Source organism: Macrobrachium nipponense, chromosome 23, assembly GCF_015104395.2.
Source record: "Macrobrachium nipponense isolate FS-2020 chromosome 23, ASM1510439v2, whole genome shotgun sequence".
NCBI lineage: Eukaryota > Metazoa > Arthropoda > Malacostraca > Decapoda > Palaemonidae > Macrobrachium > Macrobrachium nipponense.
Window position 1 is genome coordinate 1,273,778 of NC_061090.1, and position 17,500 is coordinate 1,291,277.

The 17,500-nt window shown below is 36.7% G+C and overlaps 1 protein-coding gene across 1 annotated transcript in view; it reads right to left on the bottom strand.

The window, feature by feature from the left end:
- The window catches only part of LOC135195783 (kinesin-like protein KIF19), a 137,858-nt gene that overhangs the window by 41,313 nt on the left and 79,045 nt on the right, over positions 1-17,500 (bottom strand). Inside the window, exon 5 of the mRNA XM_064222258.1 lies at positions 11,947-12,093. Within this exon, the coding sequence (XP_064078328.1) occupies positions 11,947-12,093 (147 nt within the window). The remainder of the gene's footprint in view (positions 1-11,946; positions 12,094-17,500) is intronic.

Consider the following 17,500-nt stretch of genomic DNA (forward strand, 5'->3'; position numbering starts at 1 on the left):
AGTAGAGTTTAGGCCAAAGGCCAAGCACTGGGGCCTGTGTGGTCATCCAGCGCTGGAATGGAAACTGACAGTAAAAAGGTTTGAGAGGTGTAACAGAAGGAAAACCTCAGAGTTGCACTATAACACAATTGGTAGGACAGGGTGGGTAGCAAGATGGAAGATAATATGAATGGAGTTCCATTAAAAAACGGAACACAAGGGGTTGTCGCTAGGGGCAGAAGGGACGCTGCAAAGACCCTTTAGCCATGCTTACAGCGCACCCCGTGAGGTGCACTGACGGCACTGCCCATCGACTTGAAATTCAAGCTCCCAAAGAATATGTCGGTTTCAACCTCCCACAACACGCCACACAGCCGCAGTAACTGACCATGATACAGAGACGCGAACTCGTGACATCCGAGTGGCAGATCAAGACACCAACCACTATATCAGCCACCATCCGTACATCGAAAGCGTTCCTGACCTTCCACATTATAAACGTAGAGAGGTTAGAGTCTACAGAGCGATAGTTTTGACGCACGCCACTGAATAGGAAAAAAAAAACTATCGGAAGAGACCGGTAGCATACAAGAAGATAAAAGGGCAAGAATATAAAAAATGGGGTTCCGAACCATCGCATGCTAAAAGCTCACGAAAGCAGAGATATCATCCAGACCGCATCCATCCTCTCTGAGAAGGTCGGCGCAGGAGGAAAGGGGATTTAGAGAGTAACTCGCCAGGTTTCTCGTGCGAGGGGACAGGTTCGAAAGACGTCATGAGAGACGGGGGGCTGGGGGGGGGGGATGGGGGATGTTGTGTTCCTCAGACATTTGCCCAATGGGGCAGGGACAAAGAGGGAGAAGATCGCCACCTCCCCCCCCAGCATTTTTAAGAGTAAAGGCTGCAAAATCTGTAGAAGAAAGGGTGTAAATCTGACGCACAGCATTTAGAGAAAGGCTGTAAATCTGATGGACAGCATTTAGAGAAAGGCTGTAAATCTGATGCACAGCATTTAGAGAAAGGCTGTAAATCTGACGCACAGCATTTAGAGAAAGGCTGTAAATCTGACGCACAGCATTTAGAGAAAGGCTGTAAATCTGACGACAGCATTTAGAGAAAGGCTGTAAATCTGATGGACAGCATTTAGAGAAAGGCTGTAAATCTGACGCACAGCATTTAGCAAAAGGCTGTAAACCAACTGGCACAAGCGATGAAAATGTGACGACGTAGTACGTGTATAATGTGTTATGTATTTAAAGTTAAGATTTATTTAAAGTTTAAATTGCGCCTAGCCCTAGTTAAGAGGCACAATAAAGAATGACGTTTTTAAGATCTGAGGGCGGACAGAAAAAGTGCGGACGGACGGAAAGACAGGTTTCTTCTACAGAAAAAAAAAAACAAAAATATCTATTTCATGGTCGCTCTCATTCTCAGGTTTTTTGGCGTACTCAAGAAATCCGGCAGTTCAGCCCTGCTCCTCAACAGCAGGGGGGCGGTCTCCAACGACCCTGGGGGCGGGAGGGTAGGGGTGCCAGCAGGCCTTTTTAAAGGACATTCATCCAAAAGTAGGTTCCTCGAGTCACACAAAAATATTGGCCGAGTTTGGACCCAGATCGATAATGGCCTTACCATCCAAAACAAGCTGTGTTAAGCACAGCCGGTTTCTTCTGGTGTCCAGTGAATACAGTATTTATATATATACTATATATACTCTTCTGCTATCTGAATCCCAGCGTGATACCAGGAGACAGCACGCACACACACACACACACACACACACACACACACACACACATATATATATATATATATATATATATATATATATATATATATACATATATATACACGCCTCTGCTATCTGAATCCCAGTGTGATATCCAGGAGGCCTGAAACTTTCCTGACTTAAATAATGATTTTTCTAGCAAAGTCTCCAAGGACGAAAGTTTTTCGGCCAAAATAAATGTACTTGGGGCAGTAATAATCAACACCTCGCCCTCGTCCTATATAGTATGTTCTCAGTGTTAAAACCATTTTCCAAGAAGGAATTGTGTCAATTGGGATTTTTTTTTTTTTGCGCTTGGAGAACGATATTTCAATTTCAGGTTAATTAATTTCATGGCACAACTGCCAAGGGATCAACTGCTCTCGTGTAATTGCGATCAAACGGTTTGGTTTGGTCTACGTTAAGTCTACTTTTTCACTCTCTCGTCAAGGGTGAGAGAGAGAGAGAGAGAGAGAGAGAGAGAGAGAGAGAGAGAGAGAGAGAGAGAGAGAGAGAGAGAGAGGTCCATTTCAGAAGTAACTTACTTTCTCTCTACGACATCTTGATGATCCGTGACATCAGTCCTTTTAATTCTTCCTAACGTGAAACTTCGCGAAATATTACAAACGATCTTAATACGGAATATCAGTACCTTTTTCATTTTTCCTAGCATAAAACTTTTGAGAAATATTAAAAGCGATGAAATGCGGAATTTTCAAAACCATCTGAAATTATGAACCTCTGGTTTTCGGGAGGCCACTTGAACCTTATATGTTTTAACGTTTCATGACATAGCTTTTAAGCGTAAAACCTTTTGCACCATTCTCACCAAACGCTTCATTTATTCTGAATTAACTTCTTGGCTGTTTAATCAAGGATTTATAAGTTCTCGAAAGCTCCAAATGTTCATATGGCACACGTCTTTCTGTGACCAGTTTTGCCCAAGAATTCCTTCTGGCCTGTAGCGCGTGAATACTTTATAAAATGACTCAGGATATCTCATAATTAAACTCATAACAACGTTCCATTGTATCTTGAATACATTAGCGGTCTTAACCTCTGAAAGCTGATGTTCTTCAACAACTGCAGACATGACAGTTATATCAGCTTAATGTTCTACTCTATTATAAAAGATTCGGCATCGTTTTTCCACAGCACTCACTTCAAGCACATCATTCGCCGTACTTAAAGAAGGTCATACGTGCTACGTACTTGAATGATATCCACACACACATACATACATACACACACACACACACACAGCTTGCTTAAAAGGTTAAGCTCGGTCGAAGTTCGTAGCACGCCACTGCAATTAAATCGGATCAAACTAAACTGTAGCCGAACCGCTTAATGTTGCACGAGGCTGCTCCCCCCCCCCCCCCCCACCAACCCCCATCCCCGGGACCTAGGGAATCTAAGGAGGCGGGGGGGGGGGGGGGTAGGTGTTCGAAAAAACCGCCAAGATGTGGAATGAGTACTGCAATGTTCTCGTGTGAAAATGAAAACGAAATCTAAAGGCGTAATAAGTAATCTATTTTCGTTCTCCTTTTAATGGTTGGCCTAATGCCACAAGGAGCTGGAACTGGAGCTGGAACTGGAACTTAAAAAAAAAAAAAAAAAAAAAAAAAAAAAAAAAAAAAACTGTAGACATAAGTCCAAGCGCTGGGACCTACGACCTAATGTTGAAACAATAGTTAAGAGACATTGGAAAGTAAGATGGAAGAAAGAGAATATGAACGGAAGCACAGTTAAAAGGAACGAAAGGGGATATAGCTAGAGGCCGAAGGGACGTTGCAAGGAACCTCAAGGAATGCCTACAGTGCACAGCATGGGGTGCACTGACGGCACTACCACCCTACGGAAGAATCCTATATGACATAGTTCAGTATCCAACAAAGCAGTACGGAGTCAGAAAAAGTTTCCGAACTGAACTGAACTGAATATGGAATTTAGGCCAAAGGCCAAGCATTGGGACCAATGAGGTCATTCAGCGCTGAAACAAAAATTGACGGCAAAAGTTTGAAAGGTGCAACAGGAAGAAAACCTCCAAGAAGTTGCACTATGAATCGGTTGTTAGGAGAGGGTGGAGAGTAAGACGGAAGAGAATATGAAAGGAGGTACAGTAAAAGAAACGAAAGGGGTTGCAGCTGAGGGCCGAAGGCACGCTGCAAAAGAACCTTAAGTAATATTAGCCTAAAGTGAGAAAACGTTTCCGGGCAAAAGTTAACTCACTTTCAACGTCACTGGAATGAAAATTGAGCAATTTAACAGCAAGCAATGTTCTCATTTCAACAAAGGAACTCTGGAGCAGGAGCGACCTCTCATGATTTCGATGCGGAGCGTCAATGCTTGAGTGCAAAGTATATTGACTCTCCCAACAACATCATCTACCTTTTGTGGGCCGAAGTATTCGCTGCCTGACAATACAAATCGATACATCAAACTTGGACACTAATAGAGGCTCCTTTTGAAGAACAAAACTAATCGAGTTGTTCAGGCAGAGGCTCTGGTCTGATTTGTTGGGGCGATTGAATGCACAGTCGAATTTTCTACACAGCTATACAGGATAATCAGGATCCAGGCTATTAAATCCTGTACAGGAACTCACTCCCTGCTTTTGGGCTCCTTCTTCCATTCTTCAAAATGAAATCCCGCTATCCTCGGATGGACTAACTAGTCTTTCAGACATCTTAATCCTTGTAACTCCTTGTAACCTGCCTCCATTTCGGGTGGACCCATTGCAGGTATGATTCGTTTCTTGTACTGTTTCCTACGTTTTCATTAGGAGTTGCTTTCTCACTTTCGTTTTTATTTTTTTTTTCAAGGTTTTCATTTAGAAAGCTGCTTTCTGATTTGCTTATCTTTTGTGAGAGAATTCAATTGATAATATCTGACTGAAAGAAAATTATCTCTAATATTTTTTTCAAGTTTTTAGAAAATAATTATTCAAGAAAAACAATAGGTAATGTTATATTTGACAGATAGAAAAATCATGGTTCTAATATGTTTTGAAAGTCTTTAGAAAATAATTTTTAAAAGTATATATATATATATACATTTTCGAGTACTCGGGAAGTAAGCCAACAAACTACTTTGTTGTTGTTAAAGGTATTTCGCGTTGAGTTAAAAGATACAGGAATTATAGGATAGGATATTTATGAATTATTTATTAGAATGCAAATGTAAAAAATAAACAATGCGCATGTTAAACAGAACAGATCAACGATATCCTAATAAAAGACAGAGCGTTTATATTTTTCCGTTGGTGAAACAACTCTCTGTTTGACCGTAGATTTTAGCACGCGGGCCCCATGTAAACTGGATGTTAAGATCACGCCTTGATTTGAATCGTCAGTAAAATTCTTCTGGAAGATAAAAGACACTTCCAGGAGAGACTGGGCAGCCACTGCCGTGAAAACTACTTTCGGAGAAGAACTTTCTATTGCAAGACCCTTCCAGCTGCAGCGACATTCGAATAGAGAAAGCCTTCAAAGCGAAAGGAACGCAATACAATCACGAGAACGCCTCGCTTTCACACCAGCAACTCGTTGCACACACGCACACACACACACACCTGACAGGTAGTCAATAGTTTTACACGTTCTTGACGGCCAGCCATTACGCAAGGTCACGCAAAATGGTCACACGGGTCTACTTCAATACGCCTTTTGCTTTCATGACAAGCAGGGTGGATGGATCGTCGCAGACAGCTTAAAATCCCAATTTGCTTTCTGACAGCCAGAACCGACAAAGTTCTTCTTGCCGAGTTTCGCACTGGTCCGAAAGCTCGCTAAATATAAGGTAGAATTCTTTTGCTAATATCATAACACCAAAATACAGTATATAAAAATTGTAACAAACAAGAGATGGAACACTTTCTTGGATTTATGAGCGACTGGAATGAATACGCAAATAAATATTATAATTTTGAGAAGATGGTTTGCATCAGAATAAGAATAAATAATAATTATTCAATAACTAAAATATAAGTTATTCAATACACGAAAAAATAAAAATTATAACAGTTATTCAATAAATAAAAAATAATAGTTATTCAATAAAAAAATAAATTTATTTGGTAAATAAAAAAAATTGTTATTCAATAAATGAAAAAAAACAATAATAATGATTTATAATAAAAAAACAACAATAATGATTTAATAAAAAAACAATAATAATGATTTAATAAAAAAAAATAAGTTATGCAATATACAAAAAATTAATGGGTATTCAACAGATTAAAAAAGTAAAAAATAATGTTATTCTTTATATACAAAAATAATAAAAAATATAAAAAAATAATAGCTATTCAATGAATGAATGAATGAAAAAATAGTAGTTATTAAGTAAACTGAAAAATAAAAAATATCAGTTATTCAATTAATGAAAAAATAATGGTTATTATTATTGATGATAAGATCAAAAAAGCATCAAAATACTAAGATATATTTTTGCTATCTTCGTATTTATCCGTTGTTTATGAATTTTAGTATTTGTAACATCTAGTTTCCTCGACTAATAAACATGTAACTTCTGTACAAAGATGGGTCCAGACGCAAGACGAGAACCACAAGAGAATGACATGAACATGACAACATATGAAAAATATTGTAAGTTTTCTTCAAAAGGCAAAAGTGAAACCTCTTAGAAAAAGAAAAAAGAGAAAAAACTCACTTCAACATCAGTACTCCATCGAAAGGAAATATATTCATTTGCAAATCAATAAAACTATACTGATCCCATGACATGAGTTCGTTTTCAAGGAAGTTACCTGCTAATTACAAAAAAGGTAACACCAGCCACATGTTATCTCGAGTCGGGGATTCGGGTTAGGAGAGGGAGGTGGGGAGGGGAGGAAGGAAGTTCAGTGTTGACAAGAGCTCACCGTAATCAATAGATTGGCACAATTAGGTGTAAATTGCGAAGGGTACGTTCACAAAAGGCATGTTTGGCCAGCGTTTAACGGCCAATCGATAGCCAGAGATATTCTGAAACACTGTAAAAACAATGTAAATCAGGATTTACTGATGTTACTTGAAAACTAAAACCACAACTTACATGAACGTAACTTTTATCGTATGGGAAAATCAGACTCTAACGACAAAATCGACTAAAAAAAAATCACTATTTTTCGAACTCGTCCACGAGGTCTTTTTATATCGGAGGTTTAGAGCGTCATCTCAGCCACGGCACATCCCTTATCGGACCAAATAGTCTTCCAGTATCAACAATCAGCCATCACTCGACCTGAATAACGGGTGTAATTAATCATAGGGGTCCCAGGTGCAGAGTGACAGTTCTATTTCTTGTCGTTGTTGGAGTTGCAGCGAGGAAATAACGAGATTTGAATCTTTTTAACCGAGTCATAATGAAGACCTCTGCGTCATACGTCATCGGATGCGACGACATAATTATAGCTTCAACTTTCTATCCTTTTGGTGTTTTTCAGGGCTCCTTCTATTATTATCATTACTATAAATCGTTCATCACAATATATATATATATATATATATATATATATATATATATATATATATATATAAATCTAATAAAAGGAGACCATAAAAACGCCAAATTTTGAGAGAAAATACTTTATTTCAGAGACTGCTGTCTCTCTCTTCAGGTAGATGAATGAGAAAAGTTATAGAAAAGGTGGTATTCTACCAAGCGAGTTCACCCACAGTTAAGCCAATTTAGGTCACTCCCACTGATAATCTTTGTTTAATTCTGTTGTAACAGAACATTTTTACTAGTCATATATATAACTATACCATATATATATATATATACACATATATATATATATATATATATATATATATATATATATATATATATATATATATATATATATATATACATATATAAAGCATTCAGCACGAATAATAAAAAAAATCACAACTGACATTATAGTCATAACTGCCTAATTCAGTTTCGAAATGCCAAAAACCGCTGGTCAATAACTGATAAAAAAAAAAATATATATATATTTTTTTTTTGTGCTTCCTTCACTTCTTCCTTTTGTGCTGCTGTACATTTCATTACAATTTCATTACATATTTCACTGACAAGTGAATAATCAAAATCAATCAAGCGCTGACAGGAACAGGAAGGACACTTTAGTTACGTGAATTCAAAGCTTTTGTTGTCCATCATAGCATTGCAAGGTTATGAATGACCATTGATTACTGATGAAGCGTTTCGTAACCAACCACATGAGTCGTGTACTGGCAAATAATAATTGTTATTCGATAAATGAGAACATAAAAGTCATAGTTATTCAATAAATAAAAAATAAAACAAAAATAATAATAGTTAAATAAATAAAAAAATAAAAAATAATATTTATTCAATAGTAGAAAAATAGACCTGCAATAAAAGAAAAAATAATTTTAAAAAATAATAATAATAGTTATTCAATAAATTAATAAAAAATAATAATAGTTATTCGATAAGTGAAAAAATATTTATTCAATAAATTAAAAAAAATTATAATAGTTATTCAAGGTGAAAAAATAATAGTTATTCAATAAACCAAAAATAATAGTTATTAAATTAATGAAAAAACAATAGCCAGTTATGCAACAAATGAAAAAAAAATAATAGTCAATAAATAAATAAAAATGAAAAAATATTAGTTAAATAAATTAAAATATAAAAAATAGTTATTCAATAAATGGAAACAATAAAAAATAATAGTTATTCAATATATAAAAAAAAGCGTGCCCGAGTCTTACCTTAAACGTCCAATTACCAAATCTTTTGAAAGTATGTAGAAGAATGAGGGGGAGAAATGATATAAACGCCAGGAACATCTAACATATACCGGCTTCTTAAGCCATAATCTAACTCGGATACTGTATTGGTTTCATTGGGATAATCGAATATTGATCAGTATCATAGTTATTAGTGCTACTCTAGCTCAGCTTCGTTTCTGTTACTGATAGGAAAAGACTATCGATTGCATAGTCTAAGCTGTGGTTAATTTTGTTTACAAATATTACATTTTATAATTTTGTTTACAAAGTTGCAGTCAAATAATTATCAAGAATTTTACCCAAACTGTAATACATAGACATTACTTTTATGCTTTCTAACCTAGAGACACTCAAACAAAATATCTGGGTATTACAGTTTGTAGTTTGACGTAAGTAAATATTACATTTTATAGTTTGATTTAGGTAAAATTCTTAACTGTAATGAAGGTCCATTCCACTGAAGATATTTACCCACGTCTAACTGTAAAACTGTAATACACAGATTTTTTTAAAGTGCCCCTACGTCTCGTAAATTTAACAAACTTCAAAGCAACTATGCAACAAGAATTGTACCTTTTCCTTGACGCGTTGTTCTTTGTTTGTTTTGTTTTGTTTGTATGGCGTTTTTACGTTGCATGGAACCAGTGGTTATTCAGCAACGGGACCAACGGCCTGACGTGACTTCCAAAACACGCCGAGAGTGAACTTCTATCACTAGAAATACACATCTCTAACTCCCCAATGGAATGCCCGAGAATCGAACTCGCGACCGCCGAGGTGGCACGCTAAGACCAAGCCGACTACGCCGCTGAGGCGCTATCCTAGCTTTGTTACATTATTGGGAACGAACTCTTTGTGGTTCTGTCAAGTTAAAAACTGAATTTCCCGATGACTCATCAAGGTCGCTTCTACAAGTATCGACCATCGTTTGGGCCGAGGTCTCTTGTACCACAGAGAGAGAGAGAGAGAGAGAGAGAGAGAGAGAGAGAGTGTGGTGCAACAACTACCAAAAGGTTTTAAGATACATCGACTCGAAACGTAATAAAGAGGCAGAGAGAGAGAGAGAGAGAGAGAGAGAGAGAGAGAGAGAGAGAGAGAGAGGTGCGCCTACCACAAAATTTTAAAAGACATCGACTTAAAACGTGAGCGAGAGAGAGAGAGAGAGAGAGAGAGAGAGAGAGAGAGAGAAAGAGAGAGAGAACCATACAAATCTTTAAAAGAAATCGACCCAAAACATAATAAGGAGTCGGAGAGAGAGAGAGAGAGAGAGAGAGAGAGAGAGAGAGAGTTGATATAATTATAACAAATAAATCGATTGAGGCACCCTTTTAAACTTCGAAACCAATACTATGAAAAAGTAAAATTGTTATGCCAAGCATAGGTTCCTCATTTTATACATCTGGACGAAAGCAAGCTTTGGAGAGAGAAAAAAAAATAAAAAAAAAGATAAAATAAAAGGTCAGGTCGTACAATCTACAATAACAGCAGTGGCATTTCGTGCTTCGCAGGGTCTACTACTAAACGGTCGATGAGGACTTATAAGGAGAGAGAGAGAGAGAGAGAGAGAGAGAGAGAGAGAGAGAGAGAGAGAGAGAGAGAGAGAGAGAGAGAGAGAAATATACGCTTACAAGAATATGCGTTTCAATGGATAATGACAATCATTAACCAAGTATATCCTGACCCTTTCCAAACAAAAGGCACCTTCAAATAGATTGCTATATTTCTTAGTTTCGTAGTGACGTTGTTGAACTGAATATAGAATCGAGTCCAAAGGCCAAGCTGAGATGGGATCTATGAGGTCGATTCAGTTCTGAAACGGAAATTGACAGAAAAAAGGTTTGAAAGGTGTAACAGGAGGAAAACCTCAAAGCAGTTGGACCATGGTAAACTGTTAGGAGAGGGAGGAAAGGAAGATGGAAGAAAGAGAATATGAATGGAGGTACAGTAAAAAAAAAAAGGAATGTGAGGGGTTGCAGCTGTACAATACTACCCCTACTAAGGGAGTCGTGACGATGTTTTGGCATCTTACACGAGCTCAAGGAACCTCACCATCAGCTGTACTCTTATCAGGGAAATATAAATCAAAAGTGAACATGATACAGGGTCTTTTTTGCAAGAGTCTGAAGCTATAACTGGATTGGTCCAGGGAGCATGAAAAAGGGTGATTGTGCTGAGTGACTTGAATGAAAAAGTGGACGACAGAGAAACAGGAGGCTAGCAATGTGGGCCAAAGTAGTTTCACTGAGTGAATGGTAATGAGAAATCTTGTGGAAATGTGGTTTTCCAAAGAAGATAGTCAGGAACAGAGTCTGTTAGATCTTACATCAGTACAGAACAGCAGGAAGTTGGAAGTTGGTGGATGGAATGTCACTTGTAAGACAGAAGGGAAGATTGTGAAATGTATGGAAGAACTGGTTTAAAGATTTGAAGGCATAAAGAACCCAGCAGAGACAAGATATACAAACATATATGAACATACCCTACTGGCCAGTTTCTGCCAGACGCATTTGCTATTATGATTACCACAAACTGCCTTTTTAACTTCTAGATTTCTTGATTTCTTGATTTATACCCAGTAGACCTAAGTGACCCCACCCACTCCCCTACAAAAATAAAAGAAAATAAATAAATAAATCACAAAAAAAAATAAATCTCGAAGGAACAGAGAGATCGCGTGCCAATGAAAACCTACCATGGCCAGAGAGAGGCTTCAATTTCGGAGCCACACAATGCGAGTACCAACAACGCCTTCACAAAACCGAGAACCAACTTTTGCTTCAAAAAGTGAAGTGGACGATAAATACCAAATAAGTAAATAAATAAAAGGAAATGAAAAGAGTTGAAGATCCATATTTAACAACCTGATTCACATGAGGCATTACCCTTTAACACCATAGTCACAAAAACCACTGCCATTTAACAACCAATATCACGCAAAGAACTGCCATTTAATAACTAGGTTCACACAAGGCCCTGCCATTTAACAATTAGGTTCACACAAGGCACTGCCATTTAACAACTAGGTTCACACAAGGCCCTGCCATTTAACAACTAGGTTCACACAAGGCCCTGCCATTTAACAACTAGGTTCACACAAGGCACTGCCATTTAACAACTAGGTTCATACAAGGCCCTGCCATTTAACAACTAGGTTCACACAAGGCCCTGCCATTTAACAACTAGGTTCACACAAGGCCCAGCCATTTAACAACTAGGTTCACACAAGGCCCTGCCATTTAACAACTAGGTTCACACAAGGCCCTGCCATTTAACAACTAGGTTCACACAAGGCCCTGCCATTTAACGACTAGGTTCACACAAGGCCCTGCCATTTAACAACTAGGTTCATCAAAAGGCCCTGCCATTTAACAACCAACATCACACCAGGCACTGCCATTTAAAACAACCTTTACAAGGAAAACAAACGCAAAATCCAGGACTTACCTCCTTGGTGGAAGTCGTGGAGGTTTCAGAGAGCCCAGCAACTTGAATGACCCCGGTCTTGGCGTCTTCTCTCAGTTCGAGGTGACCTCCGGGTTCCAGGAGGTCTTTGATGTTCTCGTTGTATATCTCCAGGTAGGACATGGAGATCTGGAAGACACAAGAGAAGGAGAACGGGTGAGAGAGTGAATTTTGAACCACACTAAATGCCATGTTATGTTTTCCGCAGATGATCTTGGAAATCCCTGAGTACTGATACCTATACTCGGTTTTTTTCCATCTGTCCACCCGCCTGTGGTGTTTGCGTATGGCAACGCTGCGTCCCGGGCTTTAGATAGTTACATTCAGGTTACATTCAACAATTATAATAATATCCTATTTCGAAATTTAACGGTGTAATTCGCATACAGTAAATTATAAAACACTTTTCAGTTGCAAATGTACACCCAGATATCCATTTTATTTACCTAAAACTTACACATAGCGTAACTATCTCAAGCCCGGGACGCAGTGTTACTATACGCAAACACCACCGACGGGTGGACAGATGGAAAAAAACAGAGTATAGTTAAAGATTGAAAACAAAAGGTAGATTCAGGCGTTAAGTCCATTGTTTTCTTACGGGTTGGAGCTTACCTTACATTGTGCTAAAACATTTATTTCCTAAAGAGAGTAATTAGACTAAGATTTTGTGTTTAAGGTAAAATCGAACTGTAGGATCGATTTATCTTTTTATTTCGTAAGAAATAGTCGGTAAATATGCACGAATTGTTCTAATTGGACGTTAATGTAAGTCGGATATCTCGAGGCACAACGCTATTTTAGAGAGACCTAGTTGTTTGGTATAAGGGCAAAATGAAAGAAGCTACACTGATGAATTGGCACCAGCTCTTCTTAACGAATAAACATAACAAAACAAATGAATGTTGAAGTGATGAATCAGAACAGAAACTGTAAAGACATATCTTGGATACAGAAGAACAAGACTGAATACAGGTTAAATATGAAAAGGTGTACTTTCACGATGGTTACATAATTATTTGGTAGTTAATAGCTGGACTATATCATAATATATATATATATATATATATATATATATATATATATATATACATATATATATATATATATATATATATATATATATAATATATATATATATATATATAATATATATATATATATATATATATATATATATATATATATATATATATATATATATATACATTGTAAATTACACAGAGCAAACACACAAATGCACAGACGAAGCAGAAAGCAATATCTCCCTATCATAATGAGCAGCTCGATATTTCATCAGGGCAAGAGAGCTGATGATGAATATTGATTATTTAGCGTCAAGTTGCGAAAGAGTTCCCGATGGCTGCTGGTGCTGTCTGTGACGTCACAATTTCTCTCGCAATTATTTGGCAATGAAGAAAGAGTGTGTGTGTTATTAACCTAAGTGGTTTGTTTTATTACGGTTGGGCAACACTCACCCGTCAGAATGTTATGGAGGTTGGTTTAGCTCTCTCTCTCTCTCTCTCTCTGTATATATATATATATATATATATATATATATATATATATATATATATATATATATATATATATATATATATCACCTCCTTCCCTCCCATTCTCACTCCCCCTTCCTTTCGGGGCTGACCTTAGACTTAAATGGCATAAAGAGTGTCACTACTCATCTCAGCGACCTCGAAAACTGTTTTAGGCATTAATATCTGTCGTTTCCAGTTCTTTTTTGGCCGCTTCCCAACGACCCCCCCCCCTCCCCCCCCAACCCAACAACCACCGCTTTGGCTTACCCCCGCACAAATTCTTTCCCCAATGCCAAGATATATGTATACTAGGTGTGGTTGAAATTGCTCAGTGCATGTAAAAGTGTATGTGGCACAGCACACACACATACATGCATTCATTTATATACATACAGATTACAAGTGAAACGCCACAATAAAAAATAACAGGCGAAATATTCTTCTATAATTCTACTGAATCAGAGGTCGATTTGTCTTTAAGACAAGCTCAAACAAGACAGGTACTCTAAACTCCACTTGACAGACTCCAATATGACATTAAAGGCTGTGCTTTGGCATATTCAATAGGGCAAGAAAAGCAATTTAGGCTCATGCATATTATGCAGAAAGGGGGAGTCTAGTTCAAGGACGGAAAGCAAAGTATTTGGAGAGAGAGAGAGAGAGAGAGAGAGAGAAATTCTAACGAGTACAATCATGAAGCAAGACGTAGTGCGTGATTTATCATTCCATGAAAAGCACTAAGGGCGCGCTTATCTGTAGCGTCGAGGTTCTCCAATAAAATAGCATTTTACCTGAGCGAAACTTCCGGGATTAATTCCAGCATTAAACTATAATATATATATACTATATATATAATATAATATATATATATATATATATATATATATATATATATATATATATATATATATATATAATCTTCTTATACAATAAAAGCAAGGTTATGGTAATAATGGACGAACTACGGATGACAGCAAAAAAAAAAAAAAAGAAAAAAGGATTAAGTGAGATATCTAATCATGTAATTCGTAGAAGGGGTAATGACACGTAACCCCACGTACGGGCGGGGGGGGGGGGGGGGGGGTTGTCGGTTAAGGGGGTATGCATCTACTTGGCCATAGGAAGTGACGCCTGAGAATGACGTTTAGAGGCGGACATGGACCACCAACACACACACATACACACACTGTAGTAATTTTATGAAATGAAGACAGAGCTACAAAGATATAGAGGGGAAGGGGCAGGCAGAAAAGAGAGAGAGAGAGAGAGAGAGAGAGAGAGAGAGAGAGAGAGAGAGAGAGAGAGAGAGGCTGCTTTAACAGCGTGATTGTAGTATACACCTCAAGGTTCAACCTATCTAACAAAAAAGAATAGAAAATATAAAAAGAAATTCAAAATAGAAATAGAGAAAACAATTTCTTTTAAAGACGCTTTTATGAAAATGCACTAAAAATCGAAAAAAATTATTTTTGGACAATACGATTTTCTTGCAATTAATCGCCTACAAAAATAAAATCGTGGCCGCCAAACATAGATGGAAATGATACAAGGAAAGAAATGCATTTTCTAATTATAATAAAATCCTGGTGTGTCTCAACAAATTGATATTTCACTTTTAAGTGCATTTTAATAAAAGCGTATTTAAAAAAAAAATTTTTTTCATTTCATACTTTTTAGTTCTGACAGAAAAAAGTTAAAAGTTAAGTATATCTTAGTTTTACCAGACCACTGAGATGATTAAACAGCTCTCCTAGGGCTGGCCCGAAGGATTAGGTATATTTTACGAGGATAGGAATCAATTGTGTTACCTACCAACGGGACCTACAGTTTATTGTGGAATCCGAACCACATTATATCGAGAAATTAATTTCTATCACCAAGAGATTAATTTCTATCACCAGAAATAAATTCCTCTGATTCCCAGTTGGCCGAACCGAGAATCGAACTTCGGACCACCGGATTGGTAGTCGAGCACGAAAACCACTCGTCCAACGGGGGACTATGTTCTGACAGAAATTGTAACAGATGATTGTAGAGCCAAAAATGTTTTTAAAAATTCAGTAGAGTTATTTACCGAGTCAAAGAAGTTGAAAAAAATCCGTAGAGTTTCATACAAATCCCGAGTTATTGGAATTTTAGTTCATCATAAAAAAAAAAAAAAAAAAAAAAAAAAAAAAAGAGAAAGAAAGAAGGAAAAAAAAATAAAAAAAAAGCACATGGTAATAACTCAAAATTCTACCTTGCTTGAGACCCTAACAGGGGAATCCTAAGTCGTTTCATGATGACCAAAGATAAGGTTTGCTTCATGCGTATTTTTTTTATGGGTCCGTCTTATCTCACGTACTGACCTTCAAGAATTCTATTTCATTCGTGTATTTACATTTTAAGTATATAACAGGCCCACGCTCTTATTATATTATAATTATATATATATATATATAATATATATATATATAGATTATATATATATATATATATATATTGTTATCCACAGATTTGTTTTCTTAAAAGTAATGATCAATTTTAAATGTGTATTTTCAACCACATCTTAAATTTCAAGATTTCTTTTAATTTTCTACCATTCGAGGCGGGAAAAGGATTTTTACTGAAAGCAATATATTCATATAAGCACATGTAACATTTAAAGTACTATTTGTTCTCGTTCTTACGTCATTCCTGTTGTGTAAACACACACACACACACACACACACACACACACATATATATATATAATATATATATATATATATATATATATATATATATATATATAATATATATTCGTTACATTTCACACAACAGTCAATACGCTTTCAATACAGCCACCATATAACAGCCACGCCAACTTAAAGCTGGCCATTTAACATTCTTTACTAGACAAAAAAAGTTAAGAAAAACACGAGTTTCGAAAAGGAAGGAAGGCAAAAACTTTAATAAGTTACAGAGAGGAAGGAAGAGCGAAAAACTTAAATAAGTTACAGAAAGGGAGGAAGAAAGAAAAACTTAAATAAGTCACAGAAAGGAAGAAAGACAGAAAAACTTAAATAGGTTACCGAAAGGAAGGGAAGGAGACAGAAAAACTTAAATCGGTATCTAGCTATTATCAGTATCTACTTGCAAGTGTTACAATCCTGACCCATTTTGAGGTTAGACGCCACTCTCAATTTACCCTACGGTCGACGTCGCGAGGAATACATTGAATATTCAGTCGTTCTATGCCATTACGAAATTCATGCGTCACTTAACAAGCTCTTAAGTTCTAAGTAACTACATTTTCAACATATTCACGTGAATGTGAGTTAATGCTATACCAGAAAGTATCCGGCGAGTGTCAAGAATATCCACGTCAGTCAGTCGTCTAAATATTTATACGGAGTAACATATCCGTGTGAGAAACAGCTGCATTTTCATAATAAAAGGAAAAATACATCATACATCGATCTGGCTACAGTGGAGTGAAGTGGTGCAGGTCATGGAAGGATCGATCCTCCAGCTTACTCGGGGGCGCGTGCTAAAATCTACGGTCAATTAGAGCGTTGTTTTACCAACGATAATTAAAATAACTACGCTATATTCCATTAGAAATCATTTTTCTCCACTGTTCAACATGCACATTATGTATTTTTTTACATTTTTCATTCTAATAAATAAATCATAAATATATTTCCTAAAATACCAGTATCTTTCACGCAAAGCGAAATACCTTTCTTAGACCTTTATAGGCTCTTCCATAGGGCTTTCCTACCCCTCTACAACAACAAAAACAACAACAACAACAACATCAACAAAGTAGTTTGTACGCTTACTCCCAGAGTAAGCAAGAAGTCCTCATTAATTTGACAGGGCTTAAAAAGATAAATATTTCCTCAATAAATTAACAAAGCTTAAATATATAAAAAGCACTCAATAAATAAAGAGAGCTCAAGTCCATAACAAAGAGCATTCGGAATCAGTCCTTCACATGATACAACATAAATGGTTGCCATGACCCAATTCTT